The sequence below is a fragment of the Lutjanus erythropterus genome, chromosome 15 (assembly GCF_056507025.1).
Source record: "Lutjanus erythropterus isolate fLutEry1 chromosome 15, fLutEry1.hap2, whole genome shotgun sequence".
Classification (NCBI taxonomy): domain Eukaryota; kingdom Metazoa; phylum Chordata; class Actinopteri; order Lutjaniformes; family Lutjanidae; genus Lutjanus; species Lutjanus erythropterus.
Window position 1 is genome coordinate 1,663,278 of NC_139331.1, and position 25,804 is coordinate 1,689,081.

Below are 25,804 nucleotides of genomic sequence, written 5' to 3' on the forward strand. Positions count from 1 at the left end.
GCTGTCGTGTGTATTACTGTCAGCGGTGGACACATCACTTACTGAAGTAAAAATGATAATACAACAATGTGAAATACTCTCTACAAGTAAGTCTGTTATTAGAGGCAGCCAAATGTACTCAAAGTATTAAAAGTAGTACTGTAGAGTGGTCCATTATCTTATCGGATATTATTATTATTGATGTATTATTGTGTAAATAGCATTTTGCTGTTACAACTGTTTGAGATGCAGCTAATTTAAACTATGTTATATCTGTCAGGCAGTTCAACCTCCAGCAGTACAAAAGCCTCAATCTCAAAAGTAACTTTAGCTACAACTACATCTCAAAATATGAAAGTACTAAAGTACTGATTTGATTGTGCATTTTGAGAATAAAGTCAAAATGTTGAAAATAAAATTGCAGTATTGCCAGGCATAAAACAAAATAAATTAAAAAAAAGAGGAAAATAAAGGAGGAAGATTTTTTTCCTTTTCAAGAATTAAGTAAAATAAATTTGACAAAATAAAATAAATTAAAATAAAAAATAAAGGCCTGCACTGGTGGATATTTTTACTTTTTGTTTTTAGAAATATTTTTTGTAGGAATTATGATTTAATAAGTGATGTTCTCTATCTAAAAAACCCCTCATTCTTAAAGTAACTAATAACTGAATGTCTGAAATAAATGTAGTGGAGTGACGATTATAACAGTTCCCTCTAAAAGAAATGTAGCATGAAATGGAAATACTCAATTAAAACACTTGAAGTAAAAAACTGTCACTCTGGCAAATGATTAATAACTTAAAGCTACAGTGGAAACTGCTGACAACATATGGAAAATCATTTTAAACTACACTGATACTTTGCCTCACGTTAACCCGTCTGTTTCCAGCTGGCTACCAGAGGCTGCTGCTCCACTGGAATCATGACAAAATCCTTTTCTCAATGAAAAACGCAGGTTCCTTCATGGTTATGACAAACTGCCAGAAACAAGCCAATGAGATGCAGCAGTGAAACTGCATTTATCATTTATATAAAGTACTGAAGCTACTGCATTACAGTGTATTTGAATTATACACTAATTTATTTGCACAGTAATTTGAAACCTCTCTACTTTATTTTGAAACAGTTCATAAAACTCAATTAATAGTGAGGATGTCAGTTTCATTTCTTTATATTCATGTTATAAATAAACAAATGTTAATTAGATGGTAATCTGCATGAGAAAAGAGAAAAATAATTAAAATTAAAATAATAGAACCTATTCACTTTTTTCTCAGAGTCAGATGAAAAGACTGATACAGCTGTCTGGTCTGTATGCTAAATATGAAGCTACAGCCAGAAGATGGGTAGCTTAGCTTAGCATAAGGACTGGAAACAGGGGGAAACAACTCGCCTGGAAACAGACAGAGCCAGGATCACGTTCTCCAGTTTTTGTGCTATGCTAAGTTAAGCTAACCATCTGTAGCATTACATTTAGCACACAGATACAGAGTGGTCATATGATCAGAAGTGAATATGGATATCTCCCAAAATGTCAGGCTGTTCCTTTAAGCGTAGTACTTGAGTAACTGTAATTAGTTACATTCCACCAATAATCATCTTTAAAGGGTTTCTCATTCATTAAAGAATAAAACATAAAAGTGTATAAAAGAGTGTATATAAGAGTGTATAAAATGATAGAAAAGTTCAAACTTGAAGTTTTGGAGGCACTGACGATTCACGCTGCACATCTACATCAGTACTTCTGCTGATTATTGTTGCTCCTGCCTCCTTAACTTGTATTAAAGAACGCACCTTTTGTGTCTCTGTCATGAGTGTGTCTGCAGCCAGATGGGTTGCAGGGGAAGAGGACGGGTGAGCGTCCAAACAACAAAACTCACCCTATGTTTGTTCCAGCTCTTTGCAGATCGGTTCAGCGGTCAGTGCAGTTCTAGTAAGTAAAAGGATAAAGAACATGCATAAAAAACATACTGTACGCACACACACACACACACACACACATGCTCTCACACACTCACAGGGCAACAATGATAACATTAAAACCTTAAAAAAACAATCTGACATCAGGCAGTAACAGTCTCAAGAAGCATAATAAGAGGGGGGGGGGGGGGGCGTACTGTTAGCTGCCCTGTACGTTTATGCGCACGTTCGTGTTCAGAAACCTTGAAAGTCTTGAGGATGCACGAGGAGATGGGCGTCAGAGCAAAGTGTCCACCGGCAGGAAACACTGCAGAGCTGCCAGTCACAAATGAGAGGACCTCCTGAAGATGCTGTCGCTGCCGTCAGAAGAAACAAAGTCCAATGTTTCTTATCTCTAAAGGTAGTGGAGTGAGTCAGAATATACAGAACTCAGAGCTGTAAAAACACTTTTCTTACTTCCCAAATCCAAATCTAGAGAAAGAGAGGTCTAAATATAGAAACCCTATAAGAAGAAGTTAAATTGCGCATTTAATATTTCCCTGCAAATGCATCAGCTGAGGAGCTGATGTTTTCTGTGTAGAAACATGTGGGTTAGCTCAAACTTTTTCTGCTTTTCTGCTGATTATCCAAGGTGATGTTTGACACTAGAGATGACAGTAAAGGGCTTTTCCTCCTGTGTTTCCTTCCATCCCATCGTTCTCATATATAACAATATTTACAATGACATCAACTATCAAGGTAAACTTGAAAACTCTAGCAAATAAGTGAGAGAGAAAAAATCAAATAGAAAAAGGTGCTATATACTGTACATATATGAACACAGCTGCGATTCTTCCCCGTGAGGACGTTGTAAGTGCCATGGTTCTGAGTCTGTGTGAGACGCCTTCACATCTATCTTACATTATTTTCAGTTGGTTTAAAAATGGTTCACCAGCCCGACAAGGCAGAACTTCTTGATTTTTTTTTGGTTCCTATGTCTGTTTGCCTTCATGTTCCAGTGCCATCGAAGGCTGTCGGTAGAAAGGTCAAAGGCGAGGGGGAGGGGTGGGAAGGTGGGTGGTTGAGTTGGAATGATGTTGACGCACGTTGAGAGAGGGAGGTCCGAGGAGTGGCGTCCTCTGCTGGTTCAGGAGTCACCGGGTGCCTCAGTAACGGTGGGTCTGGTGGGAGTACTGGGAGCTCTGCTGGGATGATGACGAGTATCCCATGGTGCTCTGGGGCTGAGTGGAACCTTGGACGTTGCTTTGGTAACCAAGGCGGGGGCCGGAGTGCTGACGGAAAAACAGAAGGGGGGTGGAGAGAAAACAGCAGTGAGAAGCTCAGTGATGAACTGAGATCTGATTACTGGACGAGTGAACTGACTGAGCGTGTGCAGGAAAATCATGAGAGAGAGCTGACTGTGTGTAGTGTGTTCACTATCAATCAATCTACTGAATCATTAAACCCTGATTAAACAAAGTGTATACATGGAGAGACAGATACTGTAACTAGTTTTTGTTGAGCAGCATCTGAGCACAGTGGAGTCTGCACTGATTGGCTGGTAACCTCATGACAACAAGACTCCAGGAAGTGATTGCTCCCACTGTAACCTGCTTTTACACTGTACTTAAAATACTTCACACTGAATGACAGGCTTATAATCACAAACAAGTGCTCCGTGTGCCAACGTCCAAGCATGATGTCCATGGTGAAACCAGTAGGGCTGTGTATTAAAAACAATCCCGCTATACGATATGTGTCATGATACTTGAGTTACAATTCAATATATTGCAAAACTAATCAAGGTGCTTTTTTTAAACATATTTTTTTTTTTTAGAAAACTGTCTAATGTAGTGTAAAGAACACACCACCATATGTCTAAAATTATCATCAAATAAGTTGGAGGATTTTTTTTTTTAATGCAATGAGAACAGTGAAGATAGGTAACAACACTGCTATCTAGTGATCAGAGGTTAAACACAACACAGAATGAACCACTGCCACTGATCTTTGCATGAATCATGATATCATGATACAGTGTTTTGATAATCAATACAGTATCACAAAACATAATATCACCATACTCAATATTTTCCATTTATTCTTATACCCCTAGAAACCAGGGTTACAGTCAGGCTCTCAATTGTTGTGGATTGCTTTTAAAGGGACAGTCAACCAATTTTACACTTGAACATCAGTTGTACTAGTCCAATGTGTCAACATGCATCAGCAAATTAAAAGTAGGACTTTTTAAAGTGTTTTAATTCCACTTTTTAATTACATTTAATGCCAATTCTGCATTAAAAAAGGTCAAATGTGAAAATATAGTCATAAACTTCTGAGTAAATACACTTATTGTTAATTATAAATAAATTATTAATTGGAAATTGTAAACCATAATATAAAGTAATAACAGTAGCAAGTTGAGTTGAGAACATTTGTCCCAATACATCTATGAATGTGAAAAAATAGCAGCTTTTTCAGCAGGACAATGTAGAACAGACAATCTTTATCAGTCAGCTGTTGTTGTTTGCTGTATGACTGTGTATTTTTTTTTTCTCAGCAGATGCCAAACTGACATTACACACAGATTCTACTGCTAACTTCTCCACATCTTCTCTGCTTCTTTCTGCTGTGCAGAAAATGTGAGGAGAATGTCAAGAAACAATGACTATCTGCACCCTCACTAGGCTTCACGTAACAATTTTCATTATTGGTTATTAAGTTTGTTTGTTTGTTTTTTGTTACACAAAAATGTTTGGTCTATGATATTTTAGAAAATGTCTTCAAAATGCTTTTTCTGTCAGATCAACAGCCTAAAGCTTAAAGATCTTACATTAACAATGATATATAAAGGAGAACAGTAGAAATGATGTATCAAATGTGAAAAAGCAGGTGTATTCTTCTGAGTAAAAACATGTAACTGGTTACATTATAGACATTATTTCTCCAAAATATGTTAATGAGTGTGAAAAAATATTAATCACTAGAATTGTTCTACAGCCAGAGTCTGACATGAGGTGCTTCTTTGTTCCAGGGTTTATACTCAGTTTTTACATGTTATCCTGTCTTGTTCAGCCCACAGACAGTCTGTTGTCAGGATGAATCTTGTTGTGTAAACTGGACCGATGATTGCCCCAACACGTTTTACAGCTCATCCAAATATTGGTGGATTTGGACATTTATTTACCCGTCAGTGTTTCCAACACATTATTTAGCCAATCATTCTTCATATTTATATTCTGAATATGAAAACCTGCAGGGGACTGTGTGACACGAATGAGTTCAAGTTGACAAGAGCAATGACATGAATGACTCCTTCCTCTGACATACTGGAGATAGAATCCACAGAAACTGGAGTGTGTGCAGGTTAGTTAACTCGCAAACACCTCCATGCCATCCAGACAGACGCTTCGATGGTCATCAAGGAACAAAGTGTGCAGAAATGAATACAAAAACCTAAAAGACTGTAACAGGATAACAGTGGCTTTCAAATTCAAGTCTTGCTTCATGCAATTTTATTAGTAAATCTGAATTTAAGACATTTTAAGTATTTTTGTGGAGCTGTAGCCACTCTGTGGTCGTAAGAAGTAGTCTGAGGTAGTAAGAACCCCTGACATCACTAGGTTTAAAGTATCTCAACTCTGTTGTTGACTACAAATGGCCTGAAAGTCTGCGCTACGAACAGTGGCTGTGGAGCAAAACACACTTTAGTGCTCCAAGATGGAGAAATGTAAGAGCTGCTGCTTTTTGAACCCAAAGTTAAGATTTCTCCAACTCATTCAATTTTCTCTTAACCGCCAAATTTCTGGAAGTGAGACACAACTGTTAATTTTCCGGATAAAAGAATAAAACATGTTCATGAGCAAAAGACTGAAGATGAAAAGCAATATCCAAACTCTCTGCTGTAATCCGTGGAAGCACAGGACATCAAGAAGCAGTGAGGCTGTGAGGACCTCAGCTGAACTGATTTCATGTCCACACCGCTCAGCCCAGGTCACATGTGCAACACTGCGTCATTTAGGAGCATGATTGGAGAGTGGTGCATGGTGGGATAGCCTGTGGTGGCTGGATCAATGAGGGGAAAAGTAGGCCGCTGACAGTGACAGCTCTGTCAGACCACTGGCCACCCTCCTGGTATGTGCTCCCTCTCCACCAGTTTATTTATACATCTGCTGAGGCCTGACAGCTCCCTGCTGCCTCACATGCAGCCTCAGCCACTGCTATATATATCTATACATGAGATGTGCTTATACACACATCTGATGGTGGTGCCCCCGTGTGGCCTCATCAACACAGCACACTCATACAGAGGTCATACAGGTCATCTCTAAGGCCCTGTTTACACCTGCTATTAACATGCCTCCTGGGTGATCCAATCAGCTCTGAGTACAGCTGTGAATGAACACTTTCTGTGACACCAAGGTCTATAATGCATTACAAACATATGTATAATGTGTTATGCTGTGCTTATAGCAATGTACAATTCTAGCTATATGAAAAAGCATTTTATGATGACTTAGAGGGTTAAGTGTCATAATACTTCACTATTGCTGGTCACTCACTGATTCTTAATAATTTGTGCCTTCTAGTAAATTTGGCATTAAATACAATATATAAAGTTGTTTCTTTCCTTGTAAAAAACACAGTGTCAGTTTGCCGAGGCTTTGTTGTACTGGTGGCTTCTCCATGTCTAAAGTGCCACAACTTGCCAATATTTAGGAGGTGTTTCCACCATTTACACTAAATTAATGAAAGAAGACAGCATTTTACTGGCAGTAAACATGTCAAATTTTACAAATACTACCCATGAAAAAAAAAGTCCCCAGACTTGATTTAAAAGCCATCCAATGTTTGAGTTGTTGGGTTGGGAGAAACTTTACAAACTTTATAAAACACTGTAAACACACATCTTACTTATTTAAGCCTTCTTGTAAATTTGGCAAATGTTTTACATCAAATGATGTCTTTCTTTCTGTAAAAAAACATTATGCATGTTTGTCCCTGCGTGTTGGCAGCTTTTGTTGGGCCACTGGTTAAAAACAACAACACATCTGGTCTTTGCAATGTGTTTATTTGTGCACAGAGCAGGGAAGTATCCAATCACAAGTGGTCACTGGAGAAGCATTCTAAAGTCAGGTGTGAACTGAAGTGTCCACTTGTGATCACATGACCCAAGAGGCATGTTAATATGGTAAACAGGCTCTGTCAAACAGTGCTCTGTGCGGTGCGTTCACTGACACACGCTCTCTCCTGATTTCATCACTCTCTCCACCACTCAGAGACCTGCCTCTCTCCATCCCTGTGATAAGAGTCCAGCCAAAGATACAACAGCAGCCAGAGCACAAGCTTACAGTGATTTGTTATCAGCTGTGACAGCAGCACCATGTGAACGGTGCAGTCTCTATCAGTCAGCTGCTCTTGTCTGCTGGATTATGATTGTATATGTTTTCCTCAGTGGATGCCAAACACATATTACACACACATAGATTACACTGCTGGCATTCCTGAGCATGTCTACACCTGTCTAGAAATATTCACCACCTGTAGCTCCTCCACGTCTTTCTGCTGTGCAAGTTTACTCAGTGCCAGTTTTTAATTTAACCAATTAAAACTGTAACCGTGAATATTTATTCTATGGTCTATAAATGATAACTGCACCATATTCAACATTGTTTTGTCTGGTGGAACCATTTGTTAAATAAGGAAACTAAAACAAAGAACAACAAAAAATATATATTTTATATCTTATAGATTAATAACGATCAACTGATTGTGAAGCCTGGAGAAATTTGGACTGAAGATTTGTAGAAATAGAAAGCCCTTCCACTGAATGTCTACTTTTGATAAAAAACAGGTTTAAAAAGTTTAAAAAACTAATACTTTTGAGAAAAGTACTTCATGCTTTTAATTAGGTATTTTTTGAACACTGGTATTTTTACTTGCAAGTGAGTAATATTTTATCTATGTAACAGTACCTGTACTTGAGTGCAGATTTTGGGTACTCTTTCTACCACTGGCCAATAGTTAGATTTAAAGACTGCTGTTATAGGTTGTTATATCATCACACTAAATGTGGAACTAAAGCCAGGAGATGATTATCTTAACTTAGCATAATGACTGGAAGCCGGGGGAGAAAGCTAACCTGGCTCTGTTCAAAGCAGACCTCTCACTGTGTCTCTCCTTTCTAAAGGACAGTGTGTCTGTCCTTTCAAAAAATACACACATTTTCTTCCTGATTTTTGCCTGGAACAAATACTGAAAGTTTGACTTCATTTTCAACAGAATAACACTTACAAAAGTATTTTGTATTTGTATTTTGTAACATAAAATTCAGGCATGGTGGGAAATGAGGTCTGTATTTCAGCCTGGGGAATGGTTTATACATTACATCGCCTGTACCACTGATATAATGTGCCTGAGAATAAATCTGAGAAAAGATCTTGAGTTCTAACTATACACACGCACAAAAAACTCTTTCATTTTAGAGCTCTACTGCCACAGTCATGCAACTAAACAGTTCTGGAAAGTTTTGCTAGCTCTTACATGAAACGACTACTATGGCCTGAAAGTCCGGCAGCAGCAACATCAACGTAAGAGAGAAACGTAAGGCGTCAGGGTTTACAACAGTTCTCACCAAGTTTTGGAAATATCATCCTGACTGATACTATCTGTGACAGCATTTGAAAATAGCTAACATAATTGGAATGTACACTCTATTAAATAGTGAAAAATCAACAAAACCGCATCCAGTTGTGTCAAAAAAAAAAGGCACAAAAGATCTCCAACTTCTGTATAAATGTTATAGAAAAATCAGCTCACGTGGTTTCTGGTATATCACACCCAGCACACTGTGTCCTGTGTGATTAATCTGTTCAACATGAAAGGGGGCAAATACTGCACAACAATTGGAGGCTTGGCTAGTAGCTACAGCCAGCTGTGTAATCCAGTCAGCACTGGGCAGATTAGGAAAAAACACAATATTGTCACTGGGGTGTACTGGTTAGATATTTTGTTTCTTTGGACACTTAGGTGCTTATCTTCTTTCACTGATTTTACTCCTACGTTGTCCCCAGCTTTAAGGATAAGACTTTTTAATTGATATTAATCTTAATACCTTCACACTTCCTGACCTTGTCTGTAGCTCTTAACCCCAGGCACACTGGTTTCCACTGATGATGTAAAGATGCTTCAAAAAATTCTCAGGAAATTTCTAAAAATTGATCACTGCAGTCAAACTGTTCTGTCCTGTTACTCAAACACGAGCTAACAGTGAATGTTGGGACTACTTTTGGTTATTTGTTAGGAGGATACACTGACTGTTGATTTGGTTCTTTTCATGAGATTTGTTTATGATAAGAGAAATACAAAATATCAGTAGCCAGACACTTTAGTAAAATCCCACTACTAACCTGGTACTCTGACTGTAGCACCCCAGTGCCTGAGGAGGCCCCAGAGGGCCCGATCCGAGGTTTCTTGTTGGGGGGACCCTGGTCTTGGCCGTGTTGTAAGCCCCCGCCGGCGGTGCCCCCCGTAGCTCCGGCGGTGCCGTTGGTTTGGGCCGAGCTCTGCTGGGAGGGGGCCTGCTGGGCTGCTGTCTGCTGCTGGTTCTGGGCCTGAGTCTGGCCTGTCGTCTGCTGGTGCTGCTGGGTCTGGTTCTGCAGACGGACACACGGGGCGAGAGACCAGAGCTTAGCAAAAGTGATTAAAAGTGGCTGCGGGGTGTGGGAGAAAAGTAATCTTATTAGAAAACCACAAAAGTGTGTGTGAAATCATTTTGCTTGCTTGTTAGTCTTCCTGTTCTACTCTCATCTGTACACTTTTCTTTTCTGACTGTGACCCACATTTACGCTGAGATGACTGAAATGTATCTAACTTGGCAAAACTTTGAGGAAAAATCAAAATAAAGACAATCTTTTGAACATCACTGACTCGGTCCAGTGACTGGATCACACTGCAGGTGCTAGCTGTTTTTACCGAACTTGGAAAATCTAGTTTTTCATATTGTGCACCTGCAACATGGAACAACATGCAGAACCATTTAAAGCTTTCATCTTTTCTTATCCATAGGACAATTTAAATCCTTAACTATTTTACATTTTACCTCTAGGTGTTCCTGTTTTACCTGATTAATGTGTTTTACTTTTTAACTATTTTATTCATCACTGATGCATTTTTTATTGCAGTTGTATTGTGTGTTTTTTTATTCTGGTTGCCACTCTTACATAAGTTTTGTCTTTGGCTTTCTATGTCTATGTGCTTTTATTTTCTATTGTTTTACTCAGCTACATTGTAAATGAGGTCTCTACCTCAATGTATTCCTGAGTATAAATAAAGGTTGAATGAATGAATGACTTAATTAAGTCCCGTCCCTTTTTGCTTAGTGCTCCGATAACAGTTGAGGAAACTTGGTACCTTGGTCAACCTTCCTGTAAAAGCAACATACAGGGTCACTTCTTAAGTTAACTAATGATAGCAAAATGCCAGCTAACTAGCTAGCGTATGTTAGCAAAATGTTAGCTAACTAGCTGGCTAAAGATTTACACAGATAAGATAGCTAGTTAGCTGGCTTTTGGAAACATTATCTAAGTTATGATGTTAAAATATGTCCCTTTTAGAAGTCCCCCTGCAACATCCTTTCACTGTCTTCAAAACGTGTTTTCTTTTCAACAGATGAACCGAGCTGAGACAGCTTGCTCAACTGTCATTGGAGCACAGAGTGAAAAGAGGCACGACTTAAGAAGGCTCATCCTTTTTAGAGAGAAACTTGAATTCAGAAAGTGTACGGTTGTATTTTTCTATATAATGAGAAAAACAGATGAAAGAATATTAATTTTCCTGATATTTTGTGAGTTTATTTTCTTAATTTATTAGACCCTAGATTCTGAAACTGTGGTACTTGTACCACTGGTGGTAGATGAGCCGCCTCTAGTGGTACATGGAGGAATGTAAAAAATATTTTTGGAAATAAATACTAAAAATAATACTATCAAAGTAGTACAAAATTTCAGATGAAAATACATGAAATATAAGATCAATAAAATGGAATTTAAAACTAAACTAAAGAGACTTAAGACTAAACTAAAGCTAAGAGTGCTCACACAAATCTCCCAGTTGAAACTATGGGGGTGGGTCTGAGCTGTGCTATTTCTTCACATTCTGTTGAAAATTTTAGTTTTTGTTTTTGAATCTTTTAAACCAAAAGTTATCTACTTAAGTTGGTTACTTAATTTAAAATTTACCTGAAAATTCTATGGTTCAAATTTTTTCAAAGACTATACAGCTTCTAAATTATACTTGCATGTGGTCTCTCTTGGCAAAAACAGGTGAACTTGTTCAACCGTCCAAAATAAGATGACACATTAAAGTAAAAGACATTTTGAATGATTAAATAGGTAGACACTGCTCATGAAGTTGAGTATTTAGCAGAAAGTCATGTGTATAAATGATTAAATGGTCAGGCACCTGACTGTTTTCACGTGTATGATTGTACCAGTATAACTTCGGTTTCAAAATACAGGATGTTTTTTTAGGAAGGGGGTGGGTATATAGTATGTACGTCCCTGACATTTAACAGCTAGTAGCTATGTTAACTTATAGCTGGCCCATGTGCCTGCACAGAGAGCAGCTGCACACACGCCCCTTCAATCAGGCTGTGGGTTGGCAGGTTGCAGTGTGACAGTGTGTGGATTGCGTGTATAGATTGTGTTTCACAGACGATCATGCAAAACTCATGGCTACATGTATGATGGCTGTTCATGATCTATTTTGACAGCCATGCAAATAAAGGGAGTGTTGGCGGGTCTGGTACAGTACTAGAGACCAGCACAGGAACAATACCAGGCATAGATAAATATCAGATTTTTGGCTCTAAATCTTTGCAATAAGTGATGCCAAAATTTGAAACAGTCAGTTTTTTTTTCTTTCTGCATGTGCACTTTCAGTTGTGTATTGAATTTGTGTTGTTTTTGCCAGTCTTTTCAAGCCTCTCATACTGCTCAGACTGTGGTGTGAAGAAACGCAGTCAGATCAGGTGTTGCTTTCTAGGCAGCAGCTGCTGAAGTGACGGAGGAGGCGTCCATTTCTGTTTCAGCACTCAATTTCTATTCAGATTGCGCAACAGCAATCTGCTTTTTAAAAAGCATACACCTAACATGTTGTTGCTTTTCTAGCATGCCACTCTCAATCCTAAATGTGGTGGAAGAAGCACTCACATCCTTTACTTAAGTTAAAGTACAAATAAACAACATAAAATACTCTACACAGGTAAAAGTCTTGTACTAAAACATAATAAAAAAAGTGCAGAGGTACAGAACGAAATACACCTGATGTATCGAACATTAAAGTCCCCATTCTGCCACTTTGACTGACATAATACATGACATTAATAATACAGATGTATCACTATATAGAAGGCATTTTACTGTTGTAACTGCTTAAGGTGGAGCGAGATCAAATTCTTTAAATGCAGTCATAAAGTTTAAATCAAGAACTGAACTTAGGTTGGATAATTAGTTTAAAGTCTTATTTGAGTTTTGTAAAACCATTTGAGTTAAGTTAACTGGCTTGAAAGCATGTTCAATAAGCTTAAGATATTAAGTTGAACTAAAACGGTTCAGTCACATGGATGAACAGCTGCAGCTACTTTGTTTGATCACTGGCACAAAGGCAATATGACAATAAGACAAAATGCTCCAAGTGAGTTTGTTGAATTTTAAGTGTAAAGAGTTGGGTTTTAACTCCCAAACACTGCATGCTGGGAAGTCTGTTGATATGCTGATGTTTCTTTATAAACTTAAATTACTGAGTTGACTGAACTCTGCACAACTCATTCATTCAACTCGTTTCAAGTCAAAAATTAGAGGAACTCATGTATATAAGTTCTGTAGTCTTCTGAAAACTAAAACCAGAAATCTCAGAGTGAAATAACTTAAAATAAATAAAAAAATTGGATATTTAACATGAAGTTACTTAAAAAAACGGTTAGTTGATTCCACTAAATTCCTGTATGATTTTCCTGTGTTTTATATGTCAAATTGTAATGTGCCAAGTAACTAATAACCAAAGCTGTACAATAAATGTAGTAGTGCAAGAAAAGCTCCAAAGTGTTCAGTACTTGAATAAATATACTTAGTTACTTTCCACCACTGGGGCCCTCTCCTGCTGCACTTTGTCTCTGCATGTCCAGTGTGACCCTGCCTCAGGCAAAGTCACAGCTGAATCCCTGCAGTGATTTATGACACTGTAAAAACAGCTGAAAGAACAGGGAAGAGACTGTGGGCTGTAATGCACTGCAGCTTTCAGTCCTACTCTACACTCTAACATTTTTTTATGTGTAACAAAAGCTGCTCTTTTATGTCTGGAATGTAAAACTGTCCACATACATCTGGTGCACTGAGATGATCAAACCATCATCTAACACACTGCCGTTCTCTAAATGCCCATCCTACAGTACACTGTTGAAAATCTTCAAAGCTGACGAGCTGTAATTTAGAGTCCCAGAAATCCCCAAACATTCCATGATAAAAGCACAGAGCCTGAGAAATAAATGGAACTCTGAGAGAGATGGGTCTCCAGGGAAATATTTACACTTTTCAGCACAAATGATCAACTGCCTGAATTAAACCACCTACTCATGGGGATTTTGCCAAGAGATACTGTTCATTACGGTTGAAAAACCTAAATTATGATGGCAGCAGTTTCCCAGAAGAGAGGAGAGTAGTGATATTAACCAACTGATGCTTAACTTCTGTGGTGGTGTGCTGAGAGGTAAAAATGATCAGGCTACTGACAGCCACTTAGCAAAGTAAGAGTATTCTGTTTCATATAATTGCAAACTGTAATTAAAGCTACAAGCAGCGATGGTCAGGCCCTCACGCCTCTGTGTGTGTTGGGACATGTGGCAGCTGTGGTCTCATTGCCAGAGGCCAACCAGGTGACAAGATTCTGAATTTTTACATGCTTTGGACACTGCAGGAAGGAGCTCATGTTACAAGTTCATGAGTTTATGTTGTGTTACAGTATATCAAGTGTAGAGCATACCGTCAAAATTTCAAATGATGAAATCAAATGATGATTGTCTCAAGAGGCTTACTTCCTGTTGCCAGTGGGTGGGGCTATGACTATGTCTCCTAATTGGCACGTAGTTGTCTTCAGGCTGGGACACCTATCAAATGTGTAAAATTTTGGGCAGATTGGACCATTTTATTCAAATGACAGCAACTCCATGTTTCATGGCAAAACAAGAAAATCTGAGGGCACGCCATGGCCACGCCATTCTATGATGACAGAATCTTTTATTAACTTGTCATTTCAAAGATCTCCAGATCACCCAGCCCAAATTTTATGTTATAATTTCCTAGGAGAAGTTTGTTAAATGGCATAAAACTGCACAGTAAAATCCAAATGGTTGACTTCCTGTTGGGTTTAGGCTGTGGCTCCAAGACACTTTTTTGTATGTCTGGACATGATACATGTGCTTACTGATTTTTGTACATGTAGGTGAAATGTACTGGCAGGGCTACTTTGTTCAATTTTGGAAGGGGCGCTATCAAGCCATTTTACCACGCCCAGGCATAGGACCCATAAAATATGGATTTTTTCACTACAACTGATACATTTGCCAAGTTTCACGTGCTGTCGAACATGTTTACAGTAGGCCCTAAAAATGTGCTTCATTTGGACAAAGAAAAAGAAAAAATAATAATTCTGGTTGCTGCTCGGCCCCAAGTATTTGAACTGTTGGTTGGAAAACAACTATTACAGATGTCAGCATGGGCTCTCTTGTAAAGAGCATTTTTTTCACTCAGTTTTGAGATTTAATAGATGAAACCATAAATCCAAAAAATAATTACCAGATGAACCACTGGCCTTCATTTCTGGGTAACGAAATACATGTTGACTCACATAAAACACAGGCAGTGCTAACATGATCTTGAAGCTTTAAGTAGTTAGTGAAGTGCCCCAAAAATAACTACTAAAATGCATACATCAGACCAGCATCATGTCATGAAGCCCCGGTTGCCAAGGCTGCACACCCTTTTGGGTGAAAGATCACAGTTTCACATGACGAGAGAACTAGGAGAACGCCAAAACACTTCAGTGTAGCAGGTTGTAAAACAAATAAGCAGGAATCCATCACTGGAAAGGAAAAAGATCCCAAAAGGAGAGCAGTAAGAACATTTGAGGTTCTAGAGAACGACAGTTGTTTATTTATAACTTCTCTCCTGATAGCATATAAGAAATGTTTTTGGACAGAGAGGGGGTTTAACTTAAGAGATAAATTAAATTTGAAAAAGCTAAATGATGCAACAACACTGATGGAGAGTTAATGTTAAGAGAGCGATTCTGCTGTAGTTCAGTCATGAGGTTACAAAGGACTGACCAAATGCTGGTAAAGATGAACTATAATTACATGAAAAAGTCAAATATAGTAAAATATATAAGAGAAAGTGGACAGACAGCTCACACTGCTCTTATATCAGTGTAAGGAGAACATAAATCAGACATTATAATGTGTGACAATGAAACGCTGCAGTCCTCACCTGGAGAGACACTCTGCTCTGCTCTGAGGTTTGAATCAGCTGCTCATGTTTGTCCAGCTTGTGTTTTTCTTCCTCCGTCATCATTTTCTCCTGACAGTAATACAGTCTCACTTGATTCTACAGGTGTCCAACTTCACACTGGTGAAGGGTTTGGATCACCTCTAATGCAGAGGTGATTCATGACAAAGCTTTTGGATAAACCACACAGAACTGTAAATGTCCAGTCTGAAGGGTCACTACATAAAGATTGTACAGTTAACAACTCTAAAGTTAAGATGGGAGAGGTTTTGTACTTTCAGGAGATGTCTATCATAGTCATTCAGAAAACACTGGGTCGTGACCCACAAGTGGGTCACAGGAGGGTTTTTTGGGTCACCAAATAAATAAAAGACTACAGAAGAAATTCTGCTAAACTGAAGGTTTATATCTGCAGTACATATTTAATAAAGCATTTAAAGTGTCTCATTTAAGAAGTGAGCTAAAAAGTTCAGAAAACTCAAAATTTCAAGGCAAATTACTCCACATAGATTTTTGAGTTTTGCGCCAACTCTCTGTTTTAAAAAAAAAATGTTTTGTTGAGGTAATTTTCTTTCTTCTTGAGTTTTAGAAATTCCCAAAACCTGGTGTGCATAATTTTTTTCTAACACAGATACAGTACATGTCTCTGTTCTGACAGTTGTCGTGGAGGGAGTGAAATGACCAGCTGACATGCTGTGACTTGCTGTCAGCAGAGCTGGATAATTACCTTTTCTGTTTTCTCCTCCGGCTCATCTTCATTTAAAAACTCTCTTTTCGGGTAGGGGATCTGGCACCCAGCAAACACACTAGAGAAAACCACAGAGAAGCAGTGAGTTGACACAGTGTACCACTCCTGACTCCACCGTGCCAACCAAAACACAGACTCTGCCAAAAACACAGGACATAAAACAGGAAGGAGGATGAGAGCGTAAAGAGCAAATTCCTCATACTTCAAGGAGTAAATCACTGCCGCCTGTTTTTCTTATGTTGAATCAAGAGAAAGCAAAGCCTTCTGCAAAAGTTTACTAAGGCTCACTCAGTGGTTGGTAAAGGGTCCTCCAGGAAGTACGGGTCCTGCAGCGCCTGCTCTGATGTGATTCTTTTGGTGGGGTCCATGGTGAGCAGTTTCTGGAGCTAAAAAGGCAAAGAAGAAGAACACAATGTTACACCATAGTCATATTTTTTTAGCTCAAGATGTTTGGCTTCATTAAATCCGCAACTTACAACTCATGCTTGAACATGTTCTGCATTATTCTTGCTCAACTCCAGTACACTGTAAGAGCCTAAATTATGATCCAGGGACATTATTGTAATCCCCAAAAATGTAATTGCTTGTTGCTTGTGGTCCTGAGCATTTCTGACTGGCCATGTGCTTGCCGCATTTCATTTCAGCCACCACTTTTTGAAAATCTGCAGTCCCAGACCAGTTTGCTTCAACACATCAATATGGAGTTACAGAAGAAAGCATCAAGTGCACGCGAACATTTCCAGCAAGTTAAGTGCACTGAACATTTCCACACAAAAATGACAAAAAACAGCCAATGCTTTTTCATGTCAGCAGGACTAATTTGCCTAATCTCTGTCAGTTTTATTCCACAGTGGAAACACAGACAACAACAAACTAAAGGAATCTTTAGTTACTTGAAAAGCAGTCGGATGAAAAGTTCTGGGTATTTTGGGTGGAAACGTGGTCAAATGATGCTGTTCACATCACATCCATACTGAGTGAAAAGTGTAGGACTCATCACATCCATACTGAGTCATACTGAGTCATACTGAGTACTGAGTACTGAGATACTGAATACTGAGAAATCTGTTATATATTTACTCTGATAAATGAGAAAATGATCAAGGAAACATGTTAAGATGAAATACTGGCTTCTCTGACATCAATGCTGCAGCTGCGTCCTCCTTTGAAAATTCTATTCTGGGCCGGGACAACTGTTTTTGTTTGCCCATTTCACATTAATTGGAGTTCAGATTAATGATGAATGTTCGTTGAATGAGTATGTGTCTGTTTATGAGTCATAAAAGATCACTGATAATCTTGTAGGAGGAGCAGGTGTTTTTAACAGTAAAATTGAGCAGTACGTTAATGGAGTTTGGCAGGCAGTGAGACAGGCAACCACTATTTCAGAGCAGTGGGCTTTTGTTTTTCAGAATAATGGGCTTAACTTTACATCGAAAAACAACTGACAGTTATAAACAGCTGATCAACTTACAGTGGAGGACTTGTTGTTACTTGTTATTGTCAATTTATGTGGTTGGTCATGCAGAGCTCCTGCAGCCTGTAGAGCATCCCTGAGTTTGGGGGGGAGAGGGTGGGGGTATACAACTTGCTTCAACCATAGATCATATATTAAAAAGGATTTCAACATATTTAATATACAGTCTATGGCTCCAACTCACTATTTGGACTGCTGGACTCATTTTTGCACGCAAGTTTTCTACATATGGCTCATTCAAGTGGCTTAAAAGTGTAGGATTTTATTGTCATTTTTCAGCACAGCAGCTTGTTCAGATCCATACCGGTTCTCAGTCTGCACTCAGCACTCTCAGAGTGATTCTGCGGGTCTCTGTCCAGCATCATCATCTGTGGCACTTAACAGTGTCACATCTCTTAATGTAGGTGATAATATTCTCTCATTTATCTCCATGGCTGTCACATCACCTTAAACACCTCCCATACAAGCCATGGACTGGTTTGCTTTATCAAGACCTTCCTTCATTTCCTCTTTATGTCTCAGTGCAGATCTGTGCTGATGACACCTCAATGACAGCTGAACTATTAATATTTTTTATCGTTTAAACCCCCCCCAACACCACTGATTCTGCTGAATTTATTCTATTTCTGTCTGCTTTCCAACAGCAGGACCTGAAGCTCTGTGGTGTGAAATTCTTTTCCACTGTTTGATAACTCTTGTGTTAATGATCAAATCTCACAAACACGCAGCTCCTCATGAAAGATCAAGTTGAAACGAGCAATTCAAGACAAGTCTGTGCAGTTAAGAGAGTTTGGTAAATCGTGTGTGTGTGTGTGTGTGCGTGTGCGTGTGTGGGTGTTTGTGTGTGGGTGTGTGTGTGGGGGGGGTACCTACCAAGAGAAAAACTTTGCTGTCTGGTTTGACTTTATGCTTCTCCATGTATTTGATTAAGCTGCTGTTTGCATACCTGAAACACAACATCATACATCAAAAATCAGTCTGACTGTGTTACATATTTTGATCATGTTCAGATCAACTCAGCATCCACTAACGTTGTCCTCCTGAAGTCCTTCTGCAGGGTTGGGTACTCGGGCATCTTCCTAATGTCCTCCCAGTCCTTATCTGTGGAAGACAAAAGCACACAACCGAGCTCAGAGTTTCACAGACATACAACAGCTTTATAAAGTACATATGTGAGACTCACTGTGTTCATGTTTGATCAGATTTCATAGAAAACATTCAGATTACTTGAGAAGAACAAATTAACCCTATTTTGTCCAACACACTCAGAAGGAACACGTATTACTGAAAAATATGAAGAAACAGTAGAAAAAGTCAGAGGAAGTAAGATGTCTTCAGTTGCACTATATACAACACATTATACACAGTACGAGGTGCACCTGTAAAATATAATACAGTACAATTTTAACCATCAGTTCAGCCATAAACTCTGTCATTAAAAAGATCATCATTTTTTGATTGACATGGTCTGAAAGGTATTAATTGAACATTATATTGAGAAATGTATCTAAACTTTTGCTCACAAACATGAGGGGGTCCAGTACATCACCACTAATACAACCTGTATTATAAGTATAGTTAAATTAATACCAATTGGTATTTTAAAAAAAAACAAAACTCATCATTATAAGCTTTGTAAAGACCAGAGCTGTTAGCTGTTGTACTGGATTCAATGAACTGTTGGCGCCCTCACAGCAGTTTTATGAGTGGGGAGCTCTATCAGCAGTCTAAAAGCACCATAAATTACAGTTATGTTAACAAACTTATAGTTATATTCGTTACAGACATTTGATTAAACAAAAAACACTAACTCATTTCAGGACTTTATTCAAATGATGGATTTTGTTTGAGAATTTGAAAGACAAAGACATTTGAAGCTTCATTTGAAAACATCAGTGAAGCTCTGAATGTAAAAAAGTGACACTGAGTGCAGTCCTCCTGTTTACTGCTCACAAGTAAAGTATGTAGGTTTTGAAATATGTTATAAAAGTATGTAATGGCCTCCACATGTTTGTTGTTGTGAAATATGGGTGTAATTCACTGGTTTGAAAACTAGTGTGATGACAACAAAAAGCAGCAGTTAAAACTAGTTGTCCACTGTGTCATCTAATCATTTTGTTGTGATCAGTGGACGACAACAAAAGCCACGGTGAATGAATCTGTTAGTGAGGCAGGTCATGTGTCTTTGTGTCTGTGTGTAGTTGTTGCTGTGTGCATTGTGTGCAGACCTGCGGGGAAACCCATTACGCTGAATATCCTGTCTAGCTGGTCGTGATGGAAGGGGTTACTGGTTTTGATGTCTTCCTGGCGACAGTGAAAGATGGGCTCCGACGTTAGCAGCTCCGCAAAGATGCAGCCGATTGCCCAAATATCTGGTGCATACACACACACACAGAAACACACAAAAACACAGACACCACTTAGTCTGAGTGTTTTTGATGTGCATTAGCTGCAGTGCATAGTCTAAACTCCTGGAAAAACATTTCATCATGACAGTTCTATAACCTGCATGCACATGAGCTGTGCAAAGTGGCCTTTCTTGATACCACAGCACGAAAGGAAAGTGGTAGGCACCACAAAATATTAATAATAATTAAAGAATAATAATACATTTTTAAAAAATTACCAACCTGCACAGAGCACTGATACAGAAAAAGTCACTGAACACTGTCTGGTTTTGCTACAAACCAAATTTCCAGCAGGGCAATAAAGACTGAACTGATCTGAGGTCTTGATTAGTTTTTTTTTTTTTTTATAGCTTCTGTACTTTCAATACTACTGAATGTGTGATTGAGCATTTAAGAGATTGTATCCTTTTAAGCATCGCTTTTGATTATTTTGACAACCTTGTTTCGCATTATTTGAAATACAAAGTTAAACTGGGATTGGATTAGATGTCACCTAAACTTAACCAGTAATGTTCAGAAACATTTCATGTAAAAAATAAACATTTTGGAAAATAAGCTTATCCATTTTCTGGTGAAGAGTTAGATAAGAAGATTAATACCATGGTCAGGTTTTTATACAAATTAAATGAACAATATAAAACATGCTAAAGGACCAGTGGCATCTAGGGCTGTATCAGACTAAAGATTCAGATTTGGACCAGATTTGGCTCTTCAGTACAAGCTAAGCTAACTGAAAGTTGGCTGTGGCTTCCTTTCTAACTGTCATACGTAAAATGTGCTATCGATCATCGCACCAAACTGTGTATTTCCCAAAATGTTGAATAGTTTTTTAAACACCAGGACCAGGAGTTTTGATATCTGTCCATCTTTCTGTCTCTGTCACACCTCACACACTCTGAGAGATAATCACAACCACAGTGGAGAGTGGTGCTGAGAGTATGACACATGATGATGACAGACTGACACTTCATGTTCCAGGAATGATACTGTAAATATAGCCATGCAGACACACCTGCTTCATAACACTACACTACACTACAGCTCACATGGAGTCTGTCAGCCAGTAATGTGCATTACACACTACTCACCTTCTACAGGTCAGGATCCATCACACACCTATACAGACCTGTTTCAGTTGAGCAAACACTCAGGGGTCAAAGTCCACACATACACATGACAGCATGCTTTGTACTTGTGACCGCAAACTCACCGATAGCTTTGGTGTAGTGCCGGGCCCCCAGCAGCAGCTCAGGGGCCCTGTACCAGAACGTCACCACCACGGGGTCGAGGTCCGCCAGTGGCTTCAGGGGAGAGTTGAAAAGTCTGGCGAAACCCATGTCAGCTAGAGGAGGAGTGGAGAGGAGAGGATGGACGGAGACAGCAAACAATCAGACATTATCAGAGAGTGGAAAGCAGGCGGGCCCCTGAGTCCAAATGCTGTCAGGGGCCACAGGCTCCTAATGACTCAGATACTGTAGCATCTCAGACACACTGATCTGGCAAGAAGGTAGATCCTGATGGTATCACTTAGGTTTCCAGGCTGAATTATTTAACAAAGCACACCACAGCTAAACCTGACCTGCACTGCACAAGGCAACATCTTTTCACACTCCACTTAGCCCAGGACTAAAAGCATTCTTAGAAACTTCTTAGCGCCTGGCTAAAAAAGCTTTCACACTGGCACAATCTTGACACATTTCAAAGTGCTCTGGAGCAGGGTTAGCCCTGAGTTTGCAGGGTTAGCCCCTGAAATTACCTAAACATGGGCCTAAAAGGTGTCAGTGTGAAACATGGGCTGACGCCTGTTAAAGAGTAGTCACGTCATTCTTGAATGTCAACATTGGTGGGACATTTAACCCAGGACTAGTAGAAGTGCAGTGTGAATCATATAGTCCTTGGCTTAGGTAAACCTGTGTGTGTGAAAAGGGGCTGAGTTATCCCAGGATAAGATCTGGGCCATAAAAACAAACCTGTCTAGGCTTAAGATAAAGACAAGTGCATTCTCTGTTACCAAAATACCAAAATATCTCTATTTGCCAAAATTATATTCTGGGCCCATATTTATTAAACTTAACATTAGAATCCTCTGCAGGCCAACTTAGAGTAACTTTAAAAAAATAAAAGTAAAGAATAAGACACATTTATCCAAAGACTCTCTCTTACTTTATAGTGAAATGTAATAATAATCTGTAAGCTCTCAATTGATGACAAACATTTACCCTCCATCAACCTATTTATTCTTTTAAGTTGCATTTCACTCAGTGTTATTCTGAAAAACAATCACCTGTGAAATGTAATGACGGCTGTGGAGAATTCAACAATCCAACATCACACTGCAACAGTTCCATGTAGATGTTTTTTCTCTTTTAACAGTGACTGTCCAGACAAGCAAATACAGGAATTGATAAAAATGCTGAATCAGTCATCTGAAGTTATTACTATTAACTCAGAGCAATCAGCAGAAGGTTTATGCAGCATGAAAGGAATACCTACAGACACTGTTTACAGCTGAAGTACATCCACCTCCTCTCTATGTTTAACAGATACACAAAATTCAAACACTCAATTTTTACTCAGTTCATATTCTCTTAAAAAGATGTTAGATAAGGCACATGCAAATATAACATATTGTATTTTTGGTTATATTACTCCATATGGAAAAGAAATAGAAAAAATAAAACATTGCAGAATTTCCCACAGCCTCCAACAGTGAAGGTTTCAAATGCATTTTGTCTCATTCTGTGATTTACTCATTAAAGTGTCCACTTTTGCATTTTTCTCATCCAACATAAGAATTAAACATGAATTAGGCCTGGGCAATATATCAATATTATATTGATAATGTGATATGAAACTGGATATCCTCTTAGATTATGGATATAGTTATACTGTGATATGTCATACATACTGTCTTTTCATGGTTTTAAAGGCTACGTTACACTAAAGTCATTTTCTGAACTTACCAGACTGTTTTAGCTGTTATTTGCCTTTATGCACTTAGTCATTACAGTATATCCACATTACTGATGATTATTGATCAAAAATCTCCCTGTGTTCATATTTTGTGAAAGCACCAATAATTAGTCACACAATATTGTTGCAATTTTAATCAATATGAAGGTATCTGGTCCAAAATATTGGGATATTTGATTCTGAATTATGTCACCAAGCCCTAGAATTAATCAAGTAAATATTATGTATGTTGTAGTCAAGTGCACTGCAAATTATGTTTTCTGTATATGTTGAATATAATGAGAGAGAGAGAGAGAGAGAGAGAGAGAGAGAGAGAGAGAGAGAGAGAGAGAGAGAGAGAGAGAGAGAGAGAGAGAGAGAGAGAGAGAGAGAGAGAGAGAGAGAGAGAGCAGGGTTTTTTCATTTCCTGAAAAGGAACAGTTTGGACAGCAACGATATTTGACATGTTACTTGTCTTGTAAAGTTTTTGTGCAATACTTGCAAGATTTCAGTTTCCAAGCTTGTAACCTTGACACAACACTAGTCCACTGAGGACATTGTCTGTGCATTCACTGTCATATAAGTTCTCAAATCATTTTCAAGTTTCATATTACAAACATTTTGAAAGGATCTTGTGTCCGGGTTGACTGTCATTTACAGTAGTTTTCAAACTGGAGTCTGGGGACCAACAGGGGTCCTTGAGTGAGTTGTAAGGAGTCCACAGCAAAAGGAAGAATAGATTATTTCAACTTTTATCACATTTTTGGGAAGCTGGAGCAGGGAAAGAAATAGGGTCGGTTGTTTTGATTCACTGCAATTTATAATGATCCCAGTTTGATCATTGGTTTACTATGAAGACCTAAAAACAAAAAAAATTTAAACAAAATCTGACAAATCGGGGTCTGTGATCTAATGTGCAGGTACTGTGGCAGTCTTTCACATGTTTGTGAATCCATGATATATATTACTCACAAGTTTCTGATCAAAACCATACACATTTAATGAAATGTATATATATCTTCAATACACAGCAATTCATATGGAAAAAGTATTTTGTTACTTTTTAAAATGCTAGTTTGATTTAAGGGAAACTAACTGATATATACTGTATGTATGTTTTAACATATAAAGCATATTTGTCTAAATTACTCATAACCAACTTCTTTGTGGGTAGGAGTATTTTACTTTTATCTTCGGTTTCTGGGAATGTGCGCTTCACTTCCAGTAACCGCTTGAAACTTAATCATGACATGACAGGATGAAAAGTGTGCGTCTAAGATGACAGTGAGTCATCCACCCACTCTAACTTTTCTTTCATATTATGTAAAGCGGTTAAACTGGTTTCTCTGGTGAGCCTGAGCATGCGCATCTAAATTACAAATAATGAAGCCAGTATTAAAGCTCCATAAAACAATAAAGATATGGAAGAACAGTTTAGTTGTTTTATGGAGAGTGACTCCTGTGTAGTAACAGTCACTCAGGTCCTGCACCAGTGACACTGTAGAGGATCTAGCAGAGGTGAAACAATAACTAGTACTACAAGTGTGTTCACAGGGTTTAAATATAGACTCCAGGCAGCGTTGCAGCATTACCCTTCAACAGTCCCCTGGCCAGCTGGCTTATGTAACAGCACTGATCTGAGCTCCCTGTCGACCTCTCACAGAGAAGGTTAAACACTGCAGCTACCGGACACTCAAACAAGTCAACAGCCTCATTGATCCATTATCGTCCATTATCAGCACGACAGCAGAAACCAGAATGTGGATCATTTACAAATCTGAAGAGGTCAAGAGTTTGACAGGAATATTTCTTACCGATTTTAACTCTTCCTCGTTCAGGACCTTCCCCCATCACCAGGATGTTAGCTGGTTTCTGGAGGACACAGAGAGAAATATTAGATACAGTGTATAATAGACTTATTCTAACAGTCAAATGGAACAATGCTTTTCAAAATACACCCAATTTTATTAGTGATTCTTTTTTCCAAGATAACATGATCAGTGGCCTGTACTGGCTGCCCTGTAGGTTACTGAAACACACGAGCACATGAGCATGTCAGTCCACCATTTTGTGAGAGTGCACTTAAAACTCTCATGGAATCCTGTGACAGCCCACACAGGAATGGGGTCAAACTCACTCGAGCACCTGGCCACGTACGTTTGCGTTTGGGTGGGGTAAAAAACAAGAATAAGCCTGAGAGAGTAAAAATTGAGTTTGCTTGCTGACCTGATGGAAAAGGAGACAGTGAAGTTTAAAAATGGTCCCAGGAAACTCAGTCATGTGTCCTCTGTTTAAGGAGTTTGCCAAAAGTTTAAAGCTGCTGTATTTTTGGTAACTTGGTTGCAGACATATTATGAACTGTTATGGAGAATGTGGTAGTAAACCAGTGTTTCCCATGGGTTGACTGCTTTGAAGCAGACAGGCTGCAGGGGCGCTAACCCCCAATTAATTACAATGTTACATAACATCTGGACCTGAACAAACACACAGTTAAAGGCCACCCCCTGTCAAGTTTTAACAATATAAAATATTCTGAGAAGAAGAAAATGTCTTCAAAGGAGTGATATTTTACAAATCTTCACATATTTTATTTATCCACTCAGAACATTTCTTTACAAAGTCATGTACATTGATTATTTCAAACCATTCCTATTTGACTTAGGACAGGCTGTTTTCACTACTTTTCCAGTTCTATTTTAATGTGACTAGGTCACAACACTGACATATTATTGCCTTGTACAGTAGCTTTTGAACAAAACCCAGCAAACAAGATCAG

At 38.6% G+C, this 25,804-nt stretch overlaps 1 protein-coding gene across 1 annotated transcript in view; it reads right to left on the reverse strand.

The window, feature by feature from the left end:
• Positions 1-1,650: 1,650 nt before the first annotated feature.
• Positions 1,651-25,804, reverse strand: part of cdk19 (cyclin dependent kinase 19) — an 85,542-nt gene continuing 61,388 nt past the window's right edge. The window contains exons 5-13 of the mRNA XM_084737230.1: positions 24,843-24,900; positions 21,287-21,418; positions 19,897-20,040; positions 18,700-18,769; positions 18,542-18,614; positions 16,480-16,577; positions 16,171-16,249; positions 9,294-9,539; positions 1,651-3,173 (exon numbers count right to left, since the gene is read on the reverse strand). Coding sequence (XP_084593356.1) covers positions 3,048-3,173; positions 9,294-9,539; positions 16,171-16,249; positions 16,480-16,577; positions 18,542-18,614; positions 18,700-18,769; positions 19,897-20,040; positions 21,287-21,418; positions 24,843-24,900 — 1,026 coding nt within the window. The 3' untranslated portion in view covers positions 1,651-3,047. The remainder of the gene's footprint in view (positions 3,174-9,293; positions 9,540-16,170; positions 16,250-16,479; positions 16,578-18,541; positions 18,615-18,699; positions 18,770-19,896; positions 20,041-21,286; positions 21,419-24,842; positions 24,901-25,804) is intronic.